A 27,567-nucleotide genomic window follows, 5' to 3' on the forward strand; every position below is an offset into this window, starting at 1 on the left:
TCCATGCTCCGAACCAGCTCTCGAACGTTAATTTATTTTCATTAAACTACCTGCATGGCTGAAGCGAGCAACAGAGAATTCGGGTGTTGAGCAAATGCTCATTAATGCTGAACAACGTTCTTCTGTGGCTGTAAGCTATTTAGAGAGTTGCTTGATATCTCATAAATTGAGCAAACTAATAAGGTGAGGGGCAGAAAATATTTAGTATCCCGGGAAAATTACTTTCCTGTTGCTCAGAAAAAGCACAATTTTCATTTCCATCTTCTTTGTTCGTCTGCCATTGGAGTCTTTAGCAGCCTGTAGAAGTGCGCTGTAAAAGGTTGGCACACTGATTTTGGAAGGACGCTTTGTTATTTTAACAAGCAGTCATGTGCATTTTATGCATTTAGCGTTTTCAACCTTCAAAAGCTGTCATGTTGATTTTTTTTGAATTCCAAAGTGTTTGTCTGTCACAGACAATCAAAGCCAGCAACAAAAACCGTCAGGCAGAAGAAGAGGTCTTCAGTGCTTTGATCGATCAAACCCAAACTCGGTCAGTGAACTCATTTTAAGGAAGCGTGCAAAGAATTTTCAGTAGAAGAAGTTTCCAAGGGCCTTGAAATGTTCAACAATTCTCTTTGCTTAGTAACAGTGAAGATGTTGTGCTGTAGACAGTTATTTTTTGTTTTTTCGGTAATGTCTTGTTATGTTGTCCCTTTGTGTAAATGATGTTATAACTGAATTAAATTTTTCCCAGTGTTCTGACAAAAGCCATTAGACCACTGGGTTCCATTACATCCAATCAAAATCAAGACCAAACGATAGAGATTGGTGTGAACAGGAGTTTGAACGTTTGTCTGTTTCTCTGTGTTGGGACTGCAACAGGCTGGCGACCTGACCAGGGTGTGCCCCGCCTCTCACCCTGGTGGCATCGGCTTCAGCCCCTCCCCACTTGTATTGACTGTAAATGCACGCACAGTTTCTTCGTGCACAGTTTGTATTCACGCATTCCTGTCGCTTCAATATGTTTCCTTAACAGTTTGCAGTTTGCCACAGACCTTCTTTGTGTATAAATGCTCACATTCCTGCTGAGGCATGAAGGAAGAGGACAATGCTATAGGGCACAAAAGCACAGGATGTTAGCATGTATTGTGGTTAATGCTGTTGGTGTCGGTCCAACCCTCCAAGTCAGTTCCTACGCAGTGCTTTTGTAACCTCTGCAATCCTGTGTGAAAAGCTGACTAGGACCTTTTGAGAAAACTTGCATATCTGCGTCTTTTCTGGCAGTGTAAAGCTGACAAAAAAGCCCCGTGGTTATATTGCATTTTCCCAGAGAAAGATTTGCTTTCGATTGTGTGCCTGCTTTTTCTTACAGCTCTTTCTCATGGAGGATTAATGGAAAAGGCTGTCACTGTCCAGTAAATTCTTTTTTTCTTTTTTTTCTTTTTAAAAATGCTCAAATAAAAGTACCATGGCAGTGGTGTGTGTGTGTGTGTTTGTGTTGTGCTTGTGTGCACAGCTGTGTGTGTTTGAGAGGAGACAAGATTGCCTTACTGTTTGGCCACTGCTGACAGAAATATCCAGTGTTAGACAAGATCAGCATGTTAGCCGATACAACGAGACTTTCATTAAACATGAGATATTGGCCAGTCAGTCTTCCTCTGTGACCACAGCTAGAGAGTTTTATGATTATTATAATAATCATAAAAATGATCTCTTACTCGGCAAATGATTCCTCTGTGGCCTGATTTTACTCAGCAGCTTGAGGAGTCTCGGTCTCTAAAAATATGCTGTCAAAGCTGGCTCACCCTGATATAAAGAGCTGCTAGCACACTTTAAAGGTAACTTATAATGCTCATTCCCAGCTCCACATTTTAATTCTTGGACATTTTAGGAGAATAGCTTTGATTAAAATAATCTCTTTTCTTCTTATAATTCATCCTCTGTTAGTAATAAACTGTTTAAAAATCCACTGTCACGCCCTTCTTCTGATTGGCTGCCCTCTATAAACAGAAACCCTGGTCAGTAGTTGGGTGGGGTTTCTGTGATCCTGAGATGACCATATTAAGATTGTCCTCTCTCTTTGACATCACACAGAGCTGAGAGTTTAAAAACCTGTCAGAAACCAAGCATTTATAATAAAAAGCTCAGGCTTTAGCCTTACCGTGAGGCTTACATGAACATCCACCATTGCAACAGTGTATATCTGACAGACACAAAGGAAAACCATAATAGGTCCAGCTTAAGTAAAATCAACAAATGTCTGTCTTCATTCGGAGAGTCAAGCATTTTAAATTTGTAAATTCCGTCTGGGAACAATTTCCAGCCTGTCTCTCCGTAGCTATAAAGGACTTGCACGCCTGAGTCTGTGCAGTACATGGTTCTGGATCTGGATCCAACACTGTAGTGAGTTATTTTTGGGTTCACACGCTGTAGAACTCAATGCACAGCAGTGAGAGCTGTTGAATGCCGCACCCCCTCCCACTCCCATTCCTGACAAAAGGCTCTCCACACTGTTGGTCTGGCTGCAGTCATCTCACACCCTCTTCTCTATTTTAAGCCTTCAGACAGAGGCCCTTGAGTGGACTCTGCTCTCACTGTGTGGGCTAGAGAAAAGGGGCCTCGTCTCACCCAAGGCATTTGCACCCACGCACACACATAACGCAGGTCCTGCCAGCTGGTGCAAAGGTAACAGTAGAGGTAACTTCCCAGATGGAGCGGCCTCAGTAAACGATGAAAGTCTGGGGAGGATGCTCATTAAAGTTGGCTTTCTTACAGGGGAGCTGACATGGTTGTCAGGGATATCCCTGTGGATCAGCGCACACATGCACACACTGAACTCTCCTTACTCATCCTATGACCTGAACGAGTCTAAATCCAGACCCAATTATTATGAATATTTTTATTTGTTTGAACACTAACATTTGGTGTTTGGCTTTGATGAACAGTGGCTTTTTTAGTTTAGATGGAGTCATCAGAGTGAGTAACAACTGTATCCTGTATCCTGACCAGAAAAGTACCAATATTTTGGGCAATTATGAGAGGGTGATTAGGATAAACTGATTTGGAATAGTGGCACGGCATGAGAATTGTGTTAATCAGATGGCTGGCGTGCACCGGACATCCTCTGTCTGACAAACACACAAATCTCTCAGTGTTCCTGATAATCAGAGTGGTAGACAGGAAGGCACAGGGGATCTAAGCTTGTTGTTGCAGTCTCTTCTTCAGGTCACGGACTAGCCTGAAGCACCATTCACTGAAGTGTCCGACGATGGCTGTTGTTCTTATGGCTGCGTAATTGCTTTTAGATTACCTACGTTCCCCTGGGTTAATATAGCTGTGGTGTAGATCTGAAGAAAAGTGAAACCTGGACATCCCCAGGGGGGTTTTGAGGAGGTTCCTGGGGGTTCCCAGGGATATGATTAAATGAGTACCCACTCAAAATCAGCCACAAAGGAGTTTGTGTAAGTGTGAGTTATATAATCGTGTGTTTCTCTTATTATAGTGGTCATGACACTTCTGTAGGTTGGCCAGAACAGAAAATCTTGAATGATTGCAACACAAAAACTCCTCATTTGTATCAGTGAGCTCTAACACAGGTTCCTACTTCTATTAAGCTGTATGTCAGTTAAACGTGTTTGCTTAAGTGGTAATTCCAGGTGCAGGTAATTTCTTAATTTTCTTTCATAGCCAACCCCCAAAATAAAGTAATAAAAATGACTTGAGAGTTCAAGTCCTCTCTGAATGTTTTTAACAAATGAATGCTGAGGAGGTCAGTAAGCGAAACATTGAAGTAAATATGATTTCTTTGACTTCTCACAGTCAAGTCCCATCTCATTAAGTGCAATCAACCAAACCCCAGCTCCTCTTCACCTCTTACAATGATGGAATAAATAGATTTAAAAAAAAAAAACAGCTTTCTTGACTAGGTAATGGTACTTTTGTTCATCAAACAGTCTGGAAAACAAAAAAAATAGATTAAGGGAAGTGCCTCAAGCAGCAGTTCTAGTGGCCAAGAGTGACCCATAGACTGCCATGTTAAGATTCCCAACTTCATGGTGACAGTTTGGTCTCTAGATGTGATTTCATCCATTTGGATGATATGAAGACTCACAATGAGAAAAGTCACCACTGGTCCAGATATGGTTACTTATAGTTCCAAAAAATATGTGTGACAGGGCCAACACAATAAAAGGTCGAATTGCGAAGCCCAAGTATCCAATGGGTGACAGCACAGTTATAGTCTATGGGTTATGCAGACTTATTGTCTTATTAACAATAATTATTAAATCTTATTAACCTGTCGGCCATCAAACTGTGGTATTCTCCTGAAAGAACAAAAACATGTTTTGTCATTCTCACCATATACAGCGGCTACGTGAGTGTCTCTGTATAGTTGTGTGGTTCAGGATTATGCGCAGCTCAGCCTGATGCCTCCGAGGAGTTTGAAGTGTTGGGCTGAAACTTCCTTCCTTTAGGGAGTCGTGTCTTCAGCAGGGTTTTGATGATATCTGTCATGCAAACTGCCCTGACCTTCCGTGTCACAGCATGTGCAGCCTGTAGGCTGTCATCACTCCTCTTCTAGCTACCAGCTATTTTAGGTCAAGATCCTGTTTACTGGATACCTAAATCTTCAGAAGTCAGCATTTCCTTTTCACAGAAAGCGCCAAACAGCAGCCAATACAGAGAAGAGGGGGGCGTTTCATCACGGGTGGGAGATGGATAGAGACGTTTGTGTGACTTTTCGGTTGATTAAAGGCAAGCGGGGGGTTAGTAGCCAGATGCTAGACCTGCAGCTGGCTGGCTGAGTGGGAGGGGAGCTACATTGAAAAAGCTGTGGTGCCAGCAGAGTGGGGCTTAGCTAGACACTGAGAGGAGATAATCCATATTTCATCTGCATCCTCCTCTTCCTCCCTGCCACCTGCAGAGCAAGACAACACAGCATGAATAGTACATGATACAGAAATAAAATTGGAGGAGTGCTAACACTTCAGCGGAAGGAAGATATGCCCTAGTGTGGGTTTGTTTGAATGAAGTCGCGGGGGGGACGTTAACGTAAAAGTGACCTGTGTCTGAACGCAAGCAGCTACATATGCAGCCTCTGAAGAGGGACCACACCCGTTAAATTAAAGAGAAACCGCCCCCCCTCTTAAAAACAAAACAAAACTTCAGCTCTGCCCACTCCCTGCTTCCTTCGCAGCAGTGCATCAAACACCTCTCCCATTCAGATCCAGCCAAGAGGCTTTAATCTGCATTCATAATATATACATTCTCCAGGGCGCTTTCCTTGCCACTGAAAACGCAAGTTTTCCCCAAATTTTGAATTCATCCAACAAATGTTTGCGATAAAAACCACACTTCTTAGTGAATAGCCACATCTTCAAAGACACTATTTATATTTGTACCGTGGCCTCTTGTTGAAAATTTACTCTCTGCTAATTTAGCATGCAAAAAAAAGGCTCGCTACCAAAACTGTATTTCAGATATCCTCTCTGCTCTCATTTTAAATATTCATGATCTGCTCGCAGCTTTGAAAGTGAGCTTAAAAGAGTCTTTTACTCTCTCAGCCTCACACACACACACACACACACACACACACACACGTTCACGTATATACTCACATGCTCACAAAGCAGACGCCTGCTCTGTTTTCTCTCTGCATTTTTCACCCATAGTCAATAGTCTCAGGAAATCAGGTAGTCTTGTATCCACTCGCTTGTAAATGAGCTATTGCTCTTTTATTGCCATTAATTTCTGATTCAACACCCTAACGGCAACACGCTGTCATCAATAGCAAACCAATACAGATTCTGTTCCCCCTCCCCCGTTTGTCTCACTTGTGTTTACCGCTGTTATCACCCTTGTCATGAAAAATGCTCTTCGCGTAAACTCCAACTCAGAGTTTTTCCACGTCCCACACTGTGGGATGAGAGGAAGCTCTGTCTTTGCTTTGGAGTGATAGGGAGGGCATCTTGTCTGTGTACTCTGGTTGACCCGCACATTTCTGATGTGGGCTTGTGTTTAACCGTGAGCTCTGGCTCTCAAACCTCTTCTGACTCCGAGGTGACTCTGTTTGTGTGGACCCAACGTTCGGCTCTCCATCTTTATTTTGCCAGAGGGAAGTTCTTCCCGCTAACATTAACATTATAATAATGGCTGTTAGCTTGATGTAGACTGACACTTGAATTAAGTCATCAAAAGCAAAAAAATGTTCCCACATTTACTGCGGGTTTAAAAAACCCCAAAAAAACAACAACAGTAAATTGGTAAGTTTTATGTGCCTTTAAAATCATACAAATGTTATATCTTTTTATCTGCTGTGTGCACGTGTGCGCCAGAAAGAGGAGAGGCTTCAGCTCAGCCAAAAATGACTCTAAAATGCAGTTGCAAGCATTCAGAATAGGTTATTACAACCAGGTCACACACAATAAACATCAGATGCCAGATCATCCAGCCCTTATGCACACATGTGTGACTACAATAGACAACACAACACACAGTATTTGTGTTGACTGTGAGAAAAAATAGTAAAGTTACTAGATTAGCTCAAGTCTCCTGACAGATTTATCCAGCAGCACAATGGCTCCTTTGTAACAAACACATACATTTTGCTTCACCTTATCACTTGACCCGTTGAAGGTTAGCAGTAAATTGGCGGGGATTTCTCCATCAGCCTGTTCTTGCGGCTTGTCCTCTAGCTCTCTGACGCCGTTGCCCACAAAATAAGCCCAATTCTTTTTACCCGTAGGTTGGCGCAAGGCCATAAAAACATCCCCAGAGGGGACTTAATCACATTTGACCGAGTGCATATTTGAAAAGCAGTCGCAGTTATTGTGATAGACTGTGTTAGCTCCGCGAGGTGTTATCTATGCGTACGACAAAGGCTTTTTCGGAGAGAGGTTCCAGTGAGAGGTGCCTTTGGGGTACGGGGCTCCTTCAGAAAGTGATGGGGTTTTCCTGCCAAGATGAGGAGTAGTTTCATTTGCTTCAAAGTGCCACAACTAGAGAAGGCATAGGAGTGAGAGCAGAAGAGTTTAAATCTTGTGTTACTTCTCTAGGGCCAGTGCAGATATTTATACAGTTTGAAGATGAAGCACAAGTTTGCCAAACAGGTTTGAAGGGTCTATTTTCTAATCCACTTTCCACACCCCACAACTAAAGTCCCACCAGACACTGAGTATTTTTCCTAAAACAGTTAGAGAATCCTGCTAAGCCTGTAGTCTTCCATTGCAACAGCCCTGGGCAGAGTTGTTTCTGCACAAGAGAAACCAAGAGAAAGTCAGCGATGGAGGAAAAAAGGGGGGCATGGGGAGGGGGATTTGTGTTGGTTTGGAAAACCTGCGGTTGCACATGAAGACAGTTTTTAGAAAAAAGTTGTCCGGGGGCAGGGGGTTGTTAGTACGCTTTGCACTGGTAGCCTGACCGGATGTGGAGCATATGTCCCCTGTCCAGCTCCCTAAATCTCCAGTAGACCTCACATGAACTGAGCTTCTGGCAGCGCTCGTCTCGGAGCCTCCGCCGCGCACTGCATCACCCCCCCATTCTAGTCGCCAGCCCTCTGTGACAGACTCATGCTGACAGTGATCCAGAGGCTGAGGGGAGGGGCGCTGCAAACAAGCCCCCCTCTGGGATTCCAGAGTTACACCATCACAGCAAACCCACCCCTGCCCCACACCCCGCCCACCACCCGCCGAATGCGGCAGACTACCTCTAATCTGCTTCTGCAGCGCTCGGTTCCTCCTCTCTGCCCCGTCTCTCATGGTCACACCCGCTGTCCAAATAATCAAACCACAGCTATGATTGCCGAACCCTCTCCGAAGCTCATCGTTTTGGTTTGTCCTATAGGCTCCAAGTGGTTTCTCCTCCTTTTCCTTTTTGTTTATTATCCTCCTTCCCCTTGTCTCCTTGGCTACTGACCTAAAATCTGCACAATTTATTTATTTTCGATTTGCTGAGGCCTGCCATGAATTCCATGTTGAGATTGACTTTCTGGATGTTGGATTCCTAATCTGACTCCAGGCTATGAATGACGAGGAAAACACATGTGGTATGTGATTCCGTGTGTGCGCAAGTGTGTTTGTGTGTTACGGCATGTAATTGATGGCATATGTAAGAAATTATCCGAGTTTTCCAAACATCTCCTGGCCAATTTGGATGGGAATATCTGCCTTTCCAGAGATTAAGCTGGTGTCAAATGTTGCCAGGGGTTGAACTGGGGTTTCCATCTGTCACTTAATATCCAGTTCCGAGTGGGAAAATATGGTCGCGATGCCCTGTCGGGAAGCAATCGAGCCTCGAGTCTGTCAAGCGGCTTGGATAAGGTTTGTCCCGTTTCTAGGCGCTGGTACGAAGGAACAAAAGGGCACATCGGCGGAGGGTGGTGCAGGAGGGGGAAGTGGGGGGGGGGGACTTCTGGGAAGAGGGAGAAAAGCAGGTCTGGGGTGGGAAATAATGGAAGCGTCTGAAACCAGGAGACCAAGCGTGAAAGAGATGAGAGAGGAAGAGAAGCCCAGATTTGGCTCAGGATCAGTCACCAGAGGAGGAGAGATTAAGGGCCCATCATTCCCAGCTGCATCATTAGGAGTTTGATGCTCTCTCTTTAGTTAGTCACCTTGCGGCGCCAAGGTTTTGAATCCACACAGGCTATTTGCGTAATTCCGGTAGATCCGCGGTGGAGGAAGGTTTGATTCTGGGAGTACAGAGGAAGGGAGGGGGGATAAAATGAGACGCTTGCCATTGAAGTTGACAAAATAAAATAAAAAACGGAAACAAAATACAAATCTGGGGGTCAGTTCCTGAATGCCTACTACAGCATGATCATGATAACCGCAACTGGCCGATATCACGATAGGTATGGTGATATGTAATCATATTGTGATGTAACTTTAGGTATAAATGTTATGCCACAAACACCATGAGTGCTAGTTTGCTAGTAGCTGCATTTTGGCATTTTCTTTGTGCTAAGGTGCTTTTAAAACCATCATAACCATAAAGTGTTTTGCATTTGGAGCACTTCATGTAACAGCTGTTTTAGACATTCAGCTGAAATAGACCTGTGATATATTTCATTTTGTCACTTGGGATGGAAGCAAACACATAAGCTAAACTGAAATTGCCTTGTTAGTGTTTTTTTCCCTTCTCATCTTAGAGGTTGTGAAATCACTTCATAAACATGATATCTAAGCTCTTTCTTTTAAGGGACAAAACAGCAAGGGACCCCCAAGCTTACATCTTTGCCACATTTTAGACCACTGATGAATTTGCTGCCATCAAAGCAGTTTTACATCTTTCACAAATGCACACACGGATCCTTGCAGCGCCAGGTCAGATAGACTTCTCAGTTATTCCAGAGAGCTTGGACCTGTGCCCTGGCTGTAACTGAGATGAGGCTTGGCTGAGCCGTCCTTGGATGTGACTGAATGCCCCTTTTATTCTGTTGTTGTTTTGGGTTTTTTTTTTTTTTTTTTTTTTTTTTTTACACTTTTTATCATGCTGTTTTGGGCCTTTACCACACATTGTCAGCTTGTCCAGTTCCCCTTCCTTTACTTGACTTCCCTTCTGCCTCCGCTTCATCCCACAAACAAGCCTTCTTTTGGTTGGATGTTTGGATCACACAACCACATTTGCTTTTTCACCCCAGCGCACTCGCGTCTCTCATGCTCCTTCTTCCTCCCTCCCTCTCGTTTGAACTTTTACCATTTGAGTGTTTTGACTTGAAGAACTGCAGTGAGGGCAGGTGGTGGAAACAGAAGGGGTTGATGGGAAATTGGCAGACCCAAGGTTAAACAGGCGATCTTTGGTAAAGGATTAATTGTGTAAGAGCCATGTAATGATTGCTGGCGTGTCTCTGGAATGAAATCCTGTTAGTCACTCTGCAGGGGTCAGGCTAAAACTGTGCATGTCTTGCACTTGTGTGTGTGTGTTTGTGCATCAGGAAGGTGACTCTGATCACACCCGCATGCATGGCCAGCTGGCGACCTGACAGGTTTTGTTGTCTTAGAGGGAAAGATCCACAGCCTCCCTCCCACAGTGTTTAAATTAAGACATGCACATCTAATTTCTGCTTTAGTGGGGGAGTGAGTGGGAAGTGTGTATACCTCATATATACCTTGCAGTAATTGTCTCTTTTGACATTAGATTCATTTTACAAGCTAATTATATTTAACTGGTAACACTTAAATATATTTAACACTTGAAATCTGATGTTTGCAATCCAGATAGCAACCCTGATCACTACAGTATTTTTGTTTTTTTACCGGTGTATTTCAAACCAGCAGAATTGAAGCAAATTGCAGACACTTCTGTAGATCTGTAATCATTCTTTGATCAAATAGTTCCCGATGTAAATAGTTAAGTTGCAGCTTTGGACTCTTTCATGTAAGATGAATATGTTAATATGAACTGTGTTGATTTGCAACGTCAAGGTTCAGACCTCTGCAGTTCTCACAAGAAAGCACCAAGCTCAACTCAAAGCAAAGTTTGGGAAATTGGAGATAAGGAGGGCAGATCAAGGGAAGCTTAGATCTACAAGTGTATGATGGGGTGGAGGTGGAGCTCGTGGCGGGGCTGGGAAGTGCTGGGAGTGTACAGCAGAGGTGGCAGCAGCAGCAGGAATCTCATCAGCTCTCAGGCATCACAGACTAGAGCTAGCATTGTGCTGGATTATGCTTGCTTTAGGATGCACATGCTGGCAGCTGTGTACACAAAGGACGAGTACTTGTTCTTGTAGTGTTTCCTAGTCTGTTTGGAGGACACGCGTAGTTGCTGTCCTTGCAGCGTGGTCAAAGGGGGGGAAACAGTGTGTGAAGTAAAGTGATGGCTGAGTATCATCAATATGACATCAATAAACTGAATGCACAACTTTCACTGCACACCTTGAGCAACGTCTTCAGAAAAGACTAAATCCAGGTGAAGTTTCCTTGTTGTGATTCTGTCCTGATTGAAGGAGAGCCTCTTATCTTGGTTCACTCCCTCATTTTACTCTATCTCTCCGTCCTTAGACAGCACTGAGCAGCTTATTGAACACAGATGATGAATGGGTGCGGATTGATGGCAGATAGCAGGCTGCTGCTAATTGACACCGTTGTATCGCTTAATCTCCCGCCTTAGCATTCCTACTTCTCCTTTTCTTTCCTTTTTTAGCACAGCAATCCATTATGGTTTAGATTAGTTGCTTTTTAGGTGTTGTGTGTCCCTGTGTAATCTATTGTAAAGAAATATTCTTCAGAGGCTGCTCAAGGGCTCTTGGTTATTTTATTTTACTTTTTTGGAGCATTGATTTTTTGTGGACATTGTCGAGATATGGAGACCTTAAGGTTTGTTCTCTGCCCGATCTACATAAAGGTTTAATGTGTAAAAAATGTCAAACATTTTTATTTAGCTAAAGATAATCTAAAATGTACATTACAGTAGAAGCACACTCTAAGCACTTCTGATGGAGTTAGCCGGTGTTATAGTCTTTTTGGTCTCTGTACTGCTTGGAAAGATGAGGTTTCATTATTCACCAAGTCCTCAGCCACGCTGGACTGAGTAAAGTGCAGGTTGTACAAATCCTTGGGCCCTCTTGTGCGCCGAATCCCTGTCCGTTTGATGCTTCAGCTTCTCTGCTACCATCGGCTGAACAGAAGTGACTTAACTAGCAAATCTCTTGCAAGCTCTTTTCTCCTCATCAGAGGAGGTTCGAGCTTTTGGCAAGGCTATATTTTAGGCAAGAAGACAAAACACCTTTATTTTTTTGCCTTCTTTTCTTGGGCACAGGAACTCCAGGGCGTGCTGTACTTCTCTGGCTAAATCCAGTCCTTAACAGACAGGCTTTGCTGGGTTTATGAAAGGGTGTGTTTTGTTTTCTCTATGAGGCACTCTTAATTTCTTTATCTTTATTTTTCAGGTTTGACTCTTGCTGAGACACACACATACACACCAGCATAGTTGTACTAGTGGGAACGTTTTCATAATGATACCCTGCTCCAGGGACTTTTATTCGAGCTTAAAGTGTCGTCTTCCTTTGTTACTTCTCATGCTGCATTTTGGGATCATTCGATTTAGTAGCTCTCCTGTTTAACGTCGGACGTTCTACTCACCCAGTACACAACCTCAAACGTCTTCCTCCTTCCTTATCACGTTTTTTCCTCATAACCCTCTGACACTTTATCATTCCCCTCTCGCCAGTCAACCATTAGCTTAACTGTGCTCTACTTCACCCTTCCTTGGCTGAAGGGTAGGGCTGGGCGATATGGCCTGAAATCCATATCGCGATATAATTTGAAACATGTGCGTTAACGATATATATCGCGATATATTCTTTTCTTCTGTATAACGTATTTTCCACACTATAAGGCGCACTTAAAATCCTTTAATTTTCTCAAAAATCTAGAGTGTGCCTTATGTATGAATTCTGGTCCCAGGTCCCAAAGTCAAACGAACACTAAGATTTAAAAACGGTCTAAATTCTTTCATCTTTAATAAAATCATCAGCGTTGCTGCTTTACCAGGTGTAACAATTAAGTTTAACATCCATGCATCCATGAAAACAGAAGTTATTACATTTAACTGAGTTAGAAGTTAACAGGAAGTTAGCTCGCTAGTTTACACCTAAACATGACATACCATGTTCTGACTGAGAGATTTTTGTAACTAATTCAAACGTACAGCTCTGCTACCACTTCCAACATAATGAAGACAGGAAACTAAACAGCAGTGACGTTTGCAGGGTTACTGAAGTTGGACTACCTGGTATATAATGTTGTGCTACATGAATGCTAGCGACACAGCTATGTTAGCATAACATTAGCACAGTGAAGCTGGAGGATGAACGCCAACTTTTTTTCCACTCGATAAAACTTAACGTGAGGGATTCTAGTGGTCAGGGACAAATGCAGTCGCATAGCAGGATGCTATACACGGGGCAAACTTCAGTCAGGAGAACAACTGAGATTATTCATCCACAATACGAGGTTAGTTATTAATATACTGCAACAACATGGGACTGGAACAGCTGCGAGAGAATTCAACATTAATGAATCAATGTTACGGAAGTGGAGGAAGCGCAGTTTTTGGCTTTCCCCATATTTCAAAACTGCTTCATCTCTTTGCTATGACTGTCGCCCGGCATAATTTGCAGATGATAATGGTTGTAGCCGCTGCGATGCTTTCGACCAAAACAGGTGCAGCTTGATGACATCATCAACATGCGCTATCGCGATAGAGCGGTATAGTCAAAATCTCTATCATTGGCCGAATTTATATCGTTTCTATCGTATATCGTTTCTATCGCCCACCCCTACTGAAGGGTATGCTTTCCTGAGGCTCCTTGACTTGGAATCAGCCTCACCTTTCCCCGGGGCCCTCAGAAAGCCTGACTGTGGCCAGACAGCTTTTAATAATTTATTTAGGGGCAGTAATGTCGAGTTCGACGCCACGTTTTAATTTATTGCATCCTGAGTGCGGGAGAAGTGAGCGAGCAACCTTGCATCAAGCTTGGATCAAGAAGCCAGTTTGTCAGCGAGCCCCTAAGGATCCCTAAGGACAGATATCTTTTATCAGAAGTGGAAGCCAGTGACTGGCACAGGATCCACAAAAGGCTGTGCACGTTCCACTGGACCTTGAATCTTCAGCAAATGATGCAGTTCTGCAAACAAAGCTTTATTTTATTACTACTGGAAGACATTGCATATTTTAAATGAGTTGTGTACACACTTGGAGAGTCTTCAAATAACTTATTTTCCATTCTGTTTTTAGCGCTGGGCACTGAGTCAGGAGGGTAATTTGCATATATAATTAAACAGAACAAGGATGCAACTAATCAGTACTGACCTTTTTCAGAATGCCATTAGAACACTGTTCCCAGCAAAGCTGAACTTTATAGCCTGAGGTCAGTTGTTTAAAAAAATGTCTTTTCTTCAGCTCACAATGATTTTGTGTAAATAAATGTGTCTCTTTCTATGCAGCTGATAGCCTTCCCAGTCATTAACCCCAATAATGGGGCTTGGGAACCATTTTCCAAGTGTAATGATCTAACTCGGCTCAGTTCAGAGTGCTAATTGACTCTAAGTTACTGAATAGAGTGGGGCAGGTAAATGAAGGAAGCAGTTTTTATTTTTAGTGAGCTGCTGAAGGAGGTGATGTGTACCGAGACTGAGAGCCCAGGTCTTTTTTCCCATCAGGGACCTGGAGGCTGGAGGGTTGCAGAATTAGGGGAGAGGATCCTAGACGTAAAAAGTGCAAACTTTTTGACTGATCAGCAAGAGGGAGGAGCAGATCGATGAAGGGCGTGTGGGGCTTTGAAGCCTGAGAGAACTTGTCCAATCAATGGAGTGTTTGCTTATTAGTGTCTTCAAAGATGTGAAGAAAACAAGCTGTATTCCTCCACAAAGTGTCACTTAGTCTTTCAACAAAAGACAACAGGGAATAACACAAAAACTTTTCCTCTTGCTCGCCTGTTGGCCTTCGCTTCATTACTCCTGTGAGCTTTGTGTAATTGGGCAGACAGAAATAGTCATCATTACAGCATGTGAATGAATTTGCAAATAGATTACAAGAACTTGGAAGGATGTCACTGTTGGAGATTATTTAAATTTGTCTTTAAGAGAAAGACTGAGGGGTTCAAAAAAAGTGAGAAATATTTTCTGAATGGAAATATTTGCATTTTTTTTAATGTATTTATTTTTTTTTTTTTTTACAGAATTTGTAAATACATTTCATCAGGGTCAAAGAGAACAGGAAGTGCACACATTATTGTGGCATTTCTAACACCCTGAACAAAGTCCTTATGACCAGTACAAGCAGACTTCCTTTTTCCTCCGACATAAGAAACACTCTTTCTCCCACTACACCGTCCAACTGCAAGCCTTTCCCTCTCCGCCCTCTCTATTACTTTCGATTTCCTCTCCCTCTCTTGGCTCCGTGCTGTTTTGGTTATCAGTGATTGCTTCAAATGCCTCCCTTTCCCTCTCCACCCTGAGAGCTGTAATTTTGTCACACTCCAGCGCAGCAGCGGGCCATGACAGGGCGTTGCACCTCCGACCGTTGACTTTGTATCATTTTCCATCAGCAGGAAATGCAGCACCTGACCTAGTTTCTTTGAACAAGGTCAGGTGGGTTATGCGGAACCCCATATTCACTGTCACCTGTAGCCTATAGACATGTTTTTTTTTCTTTTTGAAATCCACGGCCTTTCAATGAAATATGAATAAAAATGGTCCTTCTGATTTTTCTTGCCTTGAAAGAAGCTTTAACTTTAAGTATCAAGAGGTGAGGAGCTTGTTGCCTATCCTGCATTGCAGTGTTGTTATCCTAATATCAATGCTAAGTTATTAAACCTCCACGCTTTGTTAACTCTTGTTCTTACAACCAGTGCACTATAGCTGGTGCATGGTATCATAAGCATATGGTTTTTGAGCTGCCTGTCTTTTTTTATATTCTGCTCCATGGAGCCAGACTTTTATTAAAGTTTTCAGAGTGGTCTTGACCAATATTTCCTCAGGCTTTCTGAAGGTTTTTAACGTTTTCCTTTGGCTGCTTTTTTCACTAATTTTCAGTCTTGTTCTTGTTCTTGTACCTGACCGTTTTCAGAGGATTTGTTTGTTTGTCAAGCCAATTAACACTGATCAGTGAATCATTCAAGCATCATCATTCTGCCTAACTCAAGCGATGACTCAGTATTGTGTCTACGCATAACAGACAACTTGGCAAAGAACACCAAATTGTGTCTTTAGGCACTTTGTTACTAGCAGCGTGTTGCAAAAACAGATCATTTGATCATAGTTGAATCTACGAAAATGCCAAAGATAACACAGTTAGACAGGAATAAAATTATATTTTTGTACCAACAAGGTGATTCCCAAAGAGCTGTTATTTCTCAGCATGGTGTACAGGACTAAAGGGGAAGTGGCAGCAAAATGAACAGCAGCATATTATGTGAACTCTCAGCAAAGGTCTATCGTTTCCCCTTTTTTCCTGTCTAGAACATCACGTTTATTTAAAGACCTATGGGAAAATAAAGAGCAAAGATAGTAAAGACCACAGAAAAGGAAAGAAATGGAGAAAGAAGTAAAGATAACGCACATGCCACAATGGTGTTCGCTGTTAACTGACTTTGGGACGCAGTCCTGAAGAAACAACTTATGTTAGGACAATAACGTGGAAACCCAACTGAGTCCTTGAAGAACTTTATTAAGACCAAACTTTTGCTCTCAGACATCGACCTGGGGATACAAGACTGCTGCAAGATTTTTCTTTTGACCATGGCTACCCAAAGTTATCCAAAAAAGAAGGGAATATGCTCCACTGCGTAAACTGTGCAAGACACGAGCCCCAGCAAGGTTTCGGGTCTATGTTGACAGCCCCATTACATATAACAGAGGAACAACAAAGGAGGATTAAAGGCCAAAAATTAAGGGCCATTCGTGAGTAAACAACTTATGGAAAAGTTACGGAGTAGAGACACAAGTAACTGTTTATCAGGACAATTTAGAATCAGAAATGCCGCTCTCCAAATCACTAGGTCACACTTGGGAAGACATTTTGATAATAAATGTGGTTTAATCTAAGTATAATATGGCGCAACTTGAGAGTAGGGAAGCACACACGCAGAACCAGAGAGGATCTCTGTGCTCCCAGGAGGGGCCCTTCATTTGGAGGATTCCCTTCCCTGTTCAGAACTTCACTTTTGGAGTTTATACTATACATGTTTGCTTAGGGGAATATGACATAATTCCAGGAATATAATATAGTAAAATTAAATGTTAAAGCCCTGCAAAGCCCAATCAAAAGGAAAAGAATTGCAACCAAGATGAAAATGGAAAATGAAGTCATAATATTCTGGTAAGGGATGCGTATAAATAATATGGAACATTAAACAGTTAAACAACTGGTTTTTAGACATACATATTACTCATCATACAAACCAGGACATGCAAGAGGTGTCGCAATATTAATCTCTAATAAAAAAAACCTTTCAACTAATTAGACAAAGAGGGGCTATATATCCTAGTAACTGGACTCATTGACCATAAGCCATGTTTACAGACCACTAGGTAATGGTAAATGGTAAATGGCCTGTATTTATATAGCGCTTTACTAGTCCCTAAGGACCCCAAAGCGCTTTACATATCCAGTCATCCACCCATTCACACACACATTCACACACTGGTGATGGCAAGCTACATTGTAGCCACAGCCACCCTGGGGCGCACTGACAGAGGCGAGGCTGCCGGACACTGGCGCCACCGGGCCCTCTGACCACCACCAGTAGGCAACGGGTGAAGTGTCTTGCCCAAGGACACAATGACCGAGACTGTCCAAGCCGGGGCTCGAACCGGCAACCTTCCGATTACAAGGCGAACGCCCAACTCTTGAGCCACGATCGCCCGTAATGACCAAATGCTAATTAAGAAAATATTTAACATGATTACTGAAGAGACCAGAGGTACCCTTATGTATGGCAGAGACTGCTGCAGCCCTCTCTTGACTCTACTAATACAACTAAAAGAATGAATCTGAAGACATGTACAGTGAAGAAGGGTTATAAGGTTCCCAAAACATTATCTGAGATCTATGATATAAATGATTTACTGATTATAAGGAAGGTATACATAGATGGAATTTGTTATGCAAGTCAAGTGGTAGTAGAGTTGACATAAACAACTCGGTCAGTCCTGGTTGAAACACCAATGAAACTATTTAATATGTGGAGCAGAATGCTCTCAGGATTCATATGGAAGCCCAGAGTGAGATGCACAACACTACAGCTTCCTGCAAAGTCATTTTAAAGCTGCAGAATTGAGATATTTAATCTACTGGTGCAACCCTTCCTACAAAGCAAAATAGTAAGGTGGACATGACTCAAATAGATTTACCATTTCAAAAAGAACTCCCAGTAAAGACAGAATGGAAAGAAAAAGTACAGGAAATATATAAAATGGAGAATTCACTTTTTCTGAGTGTAGAATGGATCAGTTCAGTAAATACAGGAGGTAATGGGAAAGCTATATTGTAGTTAATATGTGGAATAAGGTATTTTGACAGAAAACCTGAAGTAGATATGTATTTGCTTGTTGTTAAACCCTTTTATTGTCAATGAATGATGTAATGATGCCTTGCAAAGCTCCTTTTCATCTGATCCATCTACTGTTCACTGAAGCCTCATCTGAAACTCAGTTAAAGGGAAACAGGAAGTAAAGACCGAGGTACATCAAATTATATAATAACTAGACTGAAAATTAGTGGCATCAGGTATTTTGTAGTGTTAAATCCAAATTTGAAATTTCTGATTCAAATCAATGTCACTATGAATTGGGGAGATCAGGAGAGAGGTTTAACAGTGGTGTCTTTTGCCATTAATAAAACATGGTAGAGGCTCTGTCGTGGTTTCATGCTGTAGTTCTGTGAGTGGCTGTGGGGATCCTGTCAGAAGTGATGGAAATATGAATGTAGAAAAGTACCATCAGATTTTAAATCGTCATTGGCCTCCTCAGAGCCCAGACCTCAGCATTGATGAAGCAGTGTGAGATTATCTTGACCGGGATCAGAGCTCAAGGTAGAAACAAGAAGCCTAGAGAAATATTCCTGAAGACTACTTAAAGAAATGATAAGAAAGCGTGTCTAAAAGAGTTCAATCTGTGTTGAAGAGCAAAGCTGGTCACTCCAAATATTGATTTTAAACCTGTTAGAACTGTATTAACTCTGCTTTTTCTTTTTCTTTTTCTTTTTTACTGTATTTCAATTTAAGTTTTCCACATTTGAAGAAATTGTTTCATCCATTTTCCTAGCAAAATATAAAGAACCAAGGAATGGCTCAAGGCTTTTGCAGAGCACTGTGACAGAGAGAGTTGGGAGAGAGGGAAAGAGTTGTCAACAGTTTTTCAGTCAAATGAAGACACCTGGCCACAGTTTAAGTCACAAACTTACCTGCCACAAGCAAGACGTGTGGAATACCTCCAATCTGATGACAAGTTGTTGTTATCTTCCTCCGTGCTATGTTAGGTTTTGTTCTAACAATCACTGCGCTGCTGCTGACACGTGGTATAGTAAACACAGAGCAAGACCGAATCCAATCGATTGGCCTATTGTCATCGATGTCCAGTCTAGCTTTCTGAGTCACTGTCCAACCACTATCCAATTCAATTACTGAATCAGTGCATGTCTGATGTTCCCTATCCTAAATCTGCTGCTGTTACAGTGACAATAACGTGAACATTTCAAATTCAGCTACGTCCTTTTTTGAGTGAACCAGTTGTGCATTTGTGTTTTTAAACTGCTTTTTTAAATCTTTGACAGTGTATGTACATTTCCATGACCTATACACAAGCAGGGACAGACTGAATACGTTTGACACACTGAGTCACTGTCGTTGTGAAAACGGCAGGATGTTATTTTTAATTATATCCATACAATACAGTTACATTTTCATATTTCAGTTATTTTCATGAATATTTTCTGCAGCCCTTTTTTTCATACCGCATCGTGTTTGGAAATCGTAAACACTTATTATTCATATCCGTGTATTTTAAAGCGGTTATTTTCTACACATTATTATTCACGCCATGCGCTTCACACTTTCCATCTACTTGATGTTCGAGTGTTGCATTGCAAATTGCAGGTGGCATTATATTTAATACACTTCATTTGCAATGTTCTTATTTATGCTCTGCTTCTCTCTGCTGGATTCTAATGTCATTTGTTGCTGCTGTGGCCCAATTAAAGTTTCATCTTGTCGTATGTCTAATGGATGATTACCTGGATGCTGTTCTGTTTTTCTCCACTCTATCTTAACAGCTTTTTTTATTTAATTTTTTTTTAAATCTGTCGGTTATTTCAGTTCAGTTTTTCTCAGATTCTCTTTTTTACTTCTCTCTGCACAGGAGCAGAGCCCCAGTAACGCCACATCCCTGGCCATGATGCAAGAGCCGCAGGAGGTGGTGGAGGAGACGGTCACCATTGAAGAAGACCCCGGCACCCCCACCTCCCACGTCTCAGTGGTCACCTCTGATGATGGAACCACACGGCGCACAGAAACCAAGGTAAGACGTAAAGCTGCACACACAGCATGGTCACAGTGCATAGGCAGTGGCTGATGCTGATCCTAAAAAAAAAAAAAACTAGTGACGACATGATTAAATAGAAAGGTCAGTTATACAGGGGGGCAAATTATTTGATACGCTGTTGAACTGGTGCATTTCTAGCATTTAAATGGAGCAAATTTCTGTTCATTTCTTTGCAAGTGACCAAACGTATAAATTCAGCAGGGGATCAAATCATTTTTGTCCCCCACAGATATATTAACTTAAAGGAGTGATCCAGTTAAAATTTGAAACTTTAAAATGTTTTTTAAAATAAAGCTATGACCTGTGCATAACACTGGTAAGCCATACTTTTTCTGCGTACTATCACACGAGTAGGACTCTTCAAAGCAGCGGCATTGTTTTGGCACATTGATCCCAATAACCTCATAGTAGCAAAACTCCCCAAAGTCCCTTTGATCCATTTCAGTATTGCTCAAATTATGCTTATGGATTACTGCTTGGTACCGTATCTCCACTCCCAGACTTCCATTCTTAAGAACTATAAATCCCATAATCCTACAGCCCAAAGTGGTTTCATCTCCTTCTCATGGCTTTATTTTCTTCATTTTCTTTCTTTTATTTGTTATTGTTATTATTATTATTATTATGAGCAAATTCCCCTGATGTTCTATCAGTTTTGTGCTCCTCAAAAGCTCCTTTGTTGATTCGTCCTTTACTGTGTTCTTTTGTTTTTCTGTAAGGGTATATCAGCTAACGTGAAGGTGAGTTGACTTTTGTACCAGTATAGCTTTTCCCATCACGCCACCATTATTTGTGTGCCCATACAGGCTATAGCAGCAGCGTGCAACACAACTCTGCATCATCACAAGCTAAAAGCAACCTCTCACTTAAGCCACTGCTTGCTGCTTCCACCTCGGTTGATCTGTCCCTAGCAATACTCTCTTTTGCATAGTTTTTCTCTGTCTTTGTTTTATGTAGTGTCTCAGTATTCCTTGGTGGAATCATAAATTATAAGAAAGTCTATAATTTATAACTTTGATATACAGCTGCAAGCAAAAGCTTGACAGTCTGTGGCCTTAGCAGTAAATATGGAGGCGACATTAGAATCAGACTCTTTGAATCAGTGAGTTTGGAAAAAGGATCAATCAAAGTCGGACCTTCACAATAACGTCTGAGAAAGCAAATAATGGCACAAACACATCAGATTTGTGGGTCCTGCACAAAAACAGCAACTCATTATGCGTTCTCTCTAAAGAGTTTTGACTAATGCAGTCCATTTTCCTTAATAAATAAATGTCCAAGTCTAGTTTTTATCTATATCTAATTTTAGGACTTTTGTGAAAATCTAATGACGTTTTAGGTGATATTTATAAAGAAACACAGTGAAGTGTTCACAAACATTTTCCTGAAACTGTACGCTTTAAATTATAAGGTTGGGGAATTTTAATATCAGTGAAATTGTTTTAGGTTTCTTGAAATCAAAGTAAATTTGGTGTTTGTTTAACATGTAAACCAGGACAAAATCATTTGCTACCTTGCTGAAGATCTCAGAGCTGTGAAACCTTTTCAGGCGGTATCGTTATTCTGCTAAAGCCTGAATTCATTGTTGTATTGGATTTGACCAAACAGCATCATCAGAATAATGCTGGGATTGAAAATTCAGTTTTTGCTTCTACATTTTAAGGCGTTCAGAGATAGGGTTGTATTGCAAGATCTTTGCGGGGGGATTCAGATATACGCCTTTGTGGCTACAGTCAGCTGCTGTAGCTGGAGGCTTCCAGAGCAGTGGTGAGGAGCTGTGTGGAGCTCTTACTCCTGTGACTGTGAAACTGTAATTAAAAAGCCTGGTCTAATCCCTCATCAGGGAGGACCCGTTGCCCTCCAGCCTGTTTACTGCTAGGGAATTGGCCACACAAACTCTCTCGCACGCTTTTATGCATTACAGCGCAAGACTTGTTAGGAGTAACACACACAAAACGCACGCAGTAAAACATCACACTAATCAAGGGCTTTGCTGCCGAGGACGGGGAAAGAACGAGGCTAGTTTTAAGGGCCTGCCACCCTGCTGAGAGGTGGGGTTGCCTGTTTTCTGGAAGTCACTTTGAAGGGGAATGTAGATTAAGCAGATTGCTCAGGGTGAACTTGTGGAAGGTTGTAGGTCTGTGGTGGTAAACAGATCCAGACCCAGTTGAGAATTTACAAAGAGAATTTTGTCCTGCTCGCTTTCCTTGTCTGTCTTTTTCCTCAACTCCTCTCCTGTCTTTGACTCCCTTTTCTGAAGTGTTCCTTTACCCTATCCCTCTTTCCATTTCTCCCAGCAAGTCAGTTGTATTTATGTGCATACGTGCTCTTTTAACCCAAAGGTTTGCCATGCTTTCTAATGCTAACACACTCCTTTCCCTTTATGGTTATCCCCCACCTGACTGTTTGAAGTTGAAGCACTGGAGCTTCTCCTACATTGCTGATTTGCAGGCAAAAAAGGAAAAAAGTTTGTTCAGTTGTAAATATTTTTCTTTTAATTCAGTATTCGGGAAAATTACTTGGTTGAATAATGGGAAAGGAAGAGAAAAGTGGGGGGTTTTTCCCCCCCTGATTGTCCGTTGGGAAAAAATAAAAACAGATGGGACTTGTGTTGTAGAACTGTGTGGTTGTGCAAAGAGACCGGTAAATCTCAGGTGACAAATGGAGTTAATCTTGGAAATTTCTCATTTAAAGCTGCAAAACAGCACTGAATAACCTTTCATTGGCAGATTAACTGCTGGTTCTGTTTATGCGCTCAATCAGGTCAATTCAAAAGTGAACTGGCCCGGACCCTGAACGTGCGTATGAGTTAGAACACATATACATGCTCAATTAGATCCACATTCTACCTCCTGCCCTACAATGCCATGCTTTTTTTTTTTTTTCTTTTTTCTTGGCTGCCTCCCAGCCCTCTTTTCCTGCTGGCAGACACTCTGAATAAAACACCGGTCATTTCAGTGCTAAAGTACAGTTGGACCAATAAAAGCAGCCTTCTTTCTCATTGGTCTGGATGTGAGCTAGTGTGTGTGTGTGGATGCAGACCACCAAACCAATAGCATTTTCATCGCCCATCATGCACTGGCAAGTCAAACTGAAGCAGCAACTGGTTATTATCTTCCAGAGGGGAAAAAAAGGCCTAATGGTGATTTATTCATGTCTGGCTGTTATTAAAAAAAGAAATTGTCTTTGATGAAGATAGACTGCACACTCATCAAGCTAGGCAGTTACTAGAGCAGAGTAAGAACGCTTTTCTCTCAAGATGCAGACAACTGCTGTAGCCATGTGACATGGTTTATAAGTATGGCCGAGCCCGGCACATAATTAGCTTTGAAATCTGACAAGAGTCTTAATTTTCTTTATCCTCCTAAAAGTTGATGATACACTGCAACAGTGGTGTCAGATATATTGTGAACCCCTTTTTAAAACTGGCTTCAGTGGAATGATTGCTAACGAAGCAGCTAATCAAAGGAAAATTGCCACCTTGGGACGTTCTTGAAATCGACACAGTTGTCAATAGCTCCGTGTCTGACACCCACAGGAAAAATGATTTGACTGGTGCTTCGGATACAATGTATTCAAAATTGCTGAATGGGTTTCTCAAGTCTTTGTCTATTCTCACTGCAGGAGGCTAATGAGAGATAGCAGGCTAACTCTGCGTGGGGCTACAGAAGTTGAAGCTTCCTGACAAATGCTGGATTCAGAGGAATAATTAACAATCGAGACAAAACTGAATAATAACGTCTGAGTCACGATTTCAACAGGCCTAGTGTTAAAGCCCACTTTCCCCCAAACATTTTATGCGACCATAAAATGCATGGAAAAGCAGCATGTAGCCACTGTGACGTCATCAATCGTTTAGGGAAGTTCCCTGGTGCTGAGCCATTTAACGATTGCCACCTCGGTATTTTGAAACTAGAGACAACAAGCGAGAAACTGATCTGGCTGAGAAACTGAGGGACACCACACGCTCGTATGCTCTAAAAGCCTGTTTTATCCTCCTCCTTGGCTCTAACTGGAACCATAGCTTACAGAATGAACATGATGTTGCGTTTATGAAGACTTGAAACTAGCCATTAAGACCATAACCTCAAATAAATCAAGTGAGAGGTTTCCCCCCCCATGGGGCTGTCGCCGAGCAACACGGACTTTCAACTCCCGCCACAGATTTTCTATGGGGTTGAGGTCTGGAGACTGGCTAGGCCACTCCAGGACTTTCAAATGCTTCTTACGGAGCCACTCCTTTGTTGCCCGGGCGGTGTGTTTTGGATCATTGTCATGTTAGAAGACCCAGCCTCGTTTCATCTTCAAAGTTCTCACTGATGGAAGGAGGTTTTGGCTCAAAATCTCACGATACATGGCCCCATTCATTCTGTCCTTAACACGGATCAGTCGTCCTGTCCCCTTGGCAGAAAAACAGCCCCATAGCATGATGTTTCCACCCCCATGCTTCACAGTAGGTATGGTGTTCTTGGGATGCAACTCAGTATTCTTCTTCCTCCAAACACGACGAGTTGAGTTTATACCAAAAAGTTCTACTTTGGTTTCATCTGACCACATGACATTGTCCCAATCCTCTGCTGTATCATCCATGTGCTCTCTGGCAAACTTCAGACGGGCCTGGACATGCACTGGCTTCAGCAGTGGAACACGTCTGGCACTGCGGGATTTGATTCCCTGCCGTTGTAGTGTGTTACTGATGGTGACCTTTGTTACTTTGGTCCCAGCTCTCTGCAGGTCATTCACCAGATCCCCCCGTGTGGTTCTGGGATCTTTGCTCACCGTTCTCATGATCATTTTGACCCCACGGGATGAGATCTTGCGTGGAGCCCCAGATCGAGGGAGATTATCAGTGGTCTTGTATGTCTTCCATTTTCTGATGATTGCTCCCACAGTTGATTTTTTCACACCAAGCTGCTTGCCTATTGTAGATTCACTCTTCCCAGTCTGGTGCAGGTCTACAATACTTTTCCTGGTGTCCTTCGAAAGCTCTTTGGTCTTGGCCATGGCGGAGTTTGGAGTCTGACTGTTTGAGGCTGTGGACAGGTGTCTTTTATACAGATGATGAGTTCAAACAGGTGCCATTCATACAGGTAACGAGTGGGGGACAGAAAAGCTTCTTACAGAAGACGTTACAGGTCTGTGAGAGCCAGAGATTTTCCTTGTTTGAGGTGACCAAATACTTATTTTCCACCCTGATTTACGAATAAATTCTTTACAAATCCTACCATGTGAATTCATGGATTTTTTTTTTTCACATTCTGTCTCTCACAGTTGAAGTGTACCTCTGGTGCAAATTACTGACCTCTGTCATCATTTTAAGTGGGGGAACTTGCACAATCGGTGGCTGACTAAATACGTTTTTGCCCCACTGTATATGGAACCATGACGCACTTAAGATGAGGTTTTTTTATATATATACATATATCTGTTTTCTGTGTATTATTGTAGGGTCTTTACCTATATAGTATCCTATTAGAATCTTCCAGATTCCTGATCTGATTCCTGATCTGGCACCTCCACCACTCCTTTCCCCTTCCACATTTCTACCTCGTCCTTTTCCAGCTCATCTCAAGCCTCATGCACTAAACTGAAATCAGAGCTCTAACACACTAAAATAGGCATAAACACGCCTTTTCATTCTCAATTTTGTCCCAGTTACTGTCAGCAGATCAGAATTGCTACCCTCCCATCTTCGACAGTTACCAAGAGCCAGCTAAACAACAACAAGAACAGCTGGTTATAAGCTAACATTATGCTAATGTTTGACTCCAGCAATGTTAGCTCCACCTCAAAGAAAGCTTCAGTCACTCAGGCCAACAGAAAAGTTGAAATCCTTAAAAATGTTGGTGTCGCTGTCATCCATCAGAAGTGAGCTTCATTGGCTCATCGACCTGTTTCAGCCTCCTTTCACAAAGCTTTACAGCCTCCTCCAGACTGAATAGCTGTGGATGCTCCACACCCGACATTATAACATGAACAGTCATCTGACGGATTTATTGCTAGGTGTTGATGTTATTAACATATAGTGTGTACAAAAAAATTTTTGATCCAAAAAATAGAAACACTCTGACCGGCCAGCTGTGGCCATTTTGGGTTTCAAACAGTTAAAAGAAAGAATATCACAGTCTCATGACGGAAAACACATAGTAGCTAAATATCTGAATTATGGGAAGAGCTTTACTCCTTCACAAATATTTTACCCCTCCTCTAAGGTCCCACTGGCACTGGAGGAGACTTCTCTTACACATCTGTGGTTTAGTGGTGATTCCAGCTCATTAAAATAGCAGTGTATCTGTTTATTAGATCATTTTGTTATTCCTAAGCTGTTTCTCTTTTGCACACCGTTGCTTGTTACACTCAGACTATGTGAATCAGAACTGTATGGATCAGTGTGTAATGAAACAAATTTTCCCACGAATCCCTTCAACTTCAGGTCACCAAAGTGGTGAAAACCATCACCCGTCGCACCTACCATCCATTGTTGGTATCTGACAACTTGTTAGTGGAGTCCAGGCCTGCCACACGCACCCCCACCCCGGTCACCAACTCGACCCCCACCCTATCTGAGACAGACCCAGTAAAGGACGCCGAACCTGTGTGATTTGTGTTGTTTCTTGCCTCCCCCCGCCTGCCTGAATTTTCCCAAGATATAATAACAGTTTTAATTTTCCTCATTCTCTTTAAGAGAAGATGAAAACTAATCGAAGGTTTTGCAATCACAAGCTGCTCAAAAATCTGATCACTCCCTCAGTTTTGCCTCACTAGCCCATGGCCACCTTGTCAATTTAAGTGCCCGATAAAGTGAATGCCACAGAGGTTGTGAAATGTCTTGCAGTGCTGTAAAGTGGACAGTTTGCCGCCTGCTACTTTCCCCTCTGTTTTAACAGTTTGATAAACCGTCTAGGACTGTGTCTTAACTGCCTGTGGGTTTTTTTGTTTGCTTTGTTTTTTTGTTAAACATTTTTCAGTACTGCTGTCACTTTCCAAGCATGTACAAACACAGAAATCTTGAGTATTGCTACATATTCATATATATTTGCAACCAATTTAGCAATTCTCTTTTGAGCCTGTTTACACCACTTGAGCATATTTCAGAGGCTCTTCTGAAACCCTGGTCCCTCGTCTACCCGTGCGTGACGGTTTAACGCCTTGTGAACTTGAGCGCACATCAAAGAGCGTTTGAAACCTATCCGATAGCTCCCTTTGCAGCCCTTGCAAATCGCCTAAAAAGCTGTGTTAGTACAAGGCAGCCAGGCGTGTCGAGGCTGGGAAGCTGTAGCATTCAACGTACCCTCGTCTCAGTTTCTGTCAGAATAAAATAGCACCAAATATTAACCAAATGTGATTAAAAAATACTAGAAATGTTTATTTATTTATTGTGCACATGTAGCCACCTCATGCACGGTATGACATTCAGCCTCTAGCTCTTGTTGGGTCACCGAAGCCCAGCAAGTAGCACCAGAGCAGTCTAGACTTGAGGTCCTGCTATGACCTGCCACAGTGAACAAGATGAAAGCAAGCTCATTATTGTGATTCTAAGGTCATG

The 27,567-nt window shown here is 42.2% G+C and overlaps 1 protein-coding gene across 12 annotated transcripts in view; it reads left to right on the forward strand.

Moving 5' to 3' along the window:
- The window catches only part of arvcfb (ARVCF delta catenin family member b), a 249,854-nt gene that overhangs the window by 139,723 nt on the left and 82,564 nt on the right, over positions 1-27,567 (forward strand). For 9 of the 12 annotated variants that reach the window (XM_085293422.1, XM_085293421.1, XM_085293429.1 and 6 more), the window contains 2 exons: positions 19,839-19,997; positions 20,741-20,761. In XM_085293422.1, coding sequence (XP_085149548.1) covers positions 19,839-19,997; positions 20,741-20,761 — 180 coding nt within the window. Of the gene's footprint in view, positions 1-19,838; positions 19,998-20,740; positions 20,762-26,454; positions 26,599-27,567 lie in introns of all 12 variants that reach the window. The other 3 variants (XM_085293426.1, XM_085293427.1, XM_085293433.1) reach the window with 2 other exon arrangements.

This window comes from Mchenga conophoros, linkage group LG12, assembly GCF_057382185.1.
Source record: "Mchenga conophoros isolate Kocher_MC1m ecotype Shallow Benthic linkage group LG12, M_conophoros_male_GT1.1, whole genome shotgun sequence".
Lineage (NCBI taxonomy): Eukaryota > Metazoa > Chordata > Actinopteri > Cichliformes > Cichlidae > Mchenga > Mchenga conophoros.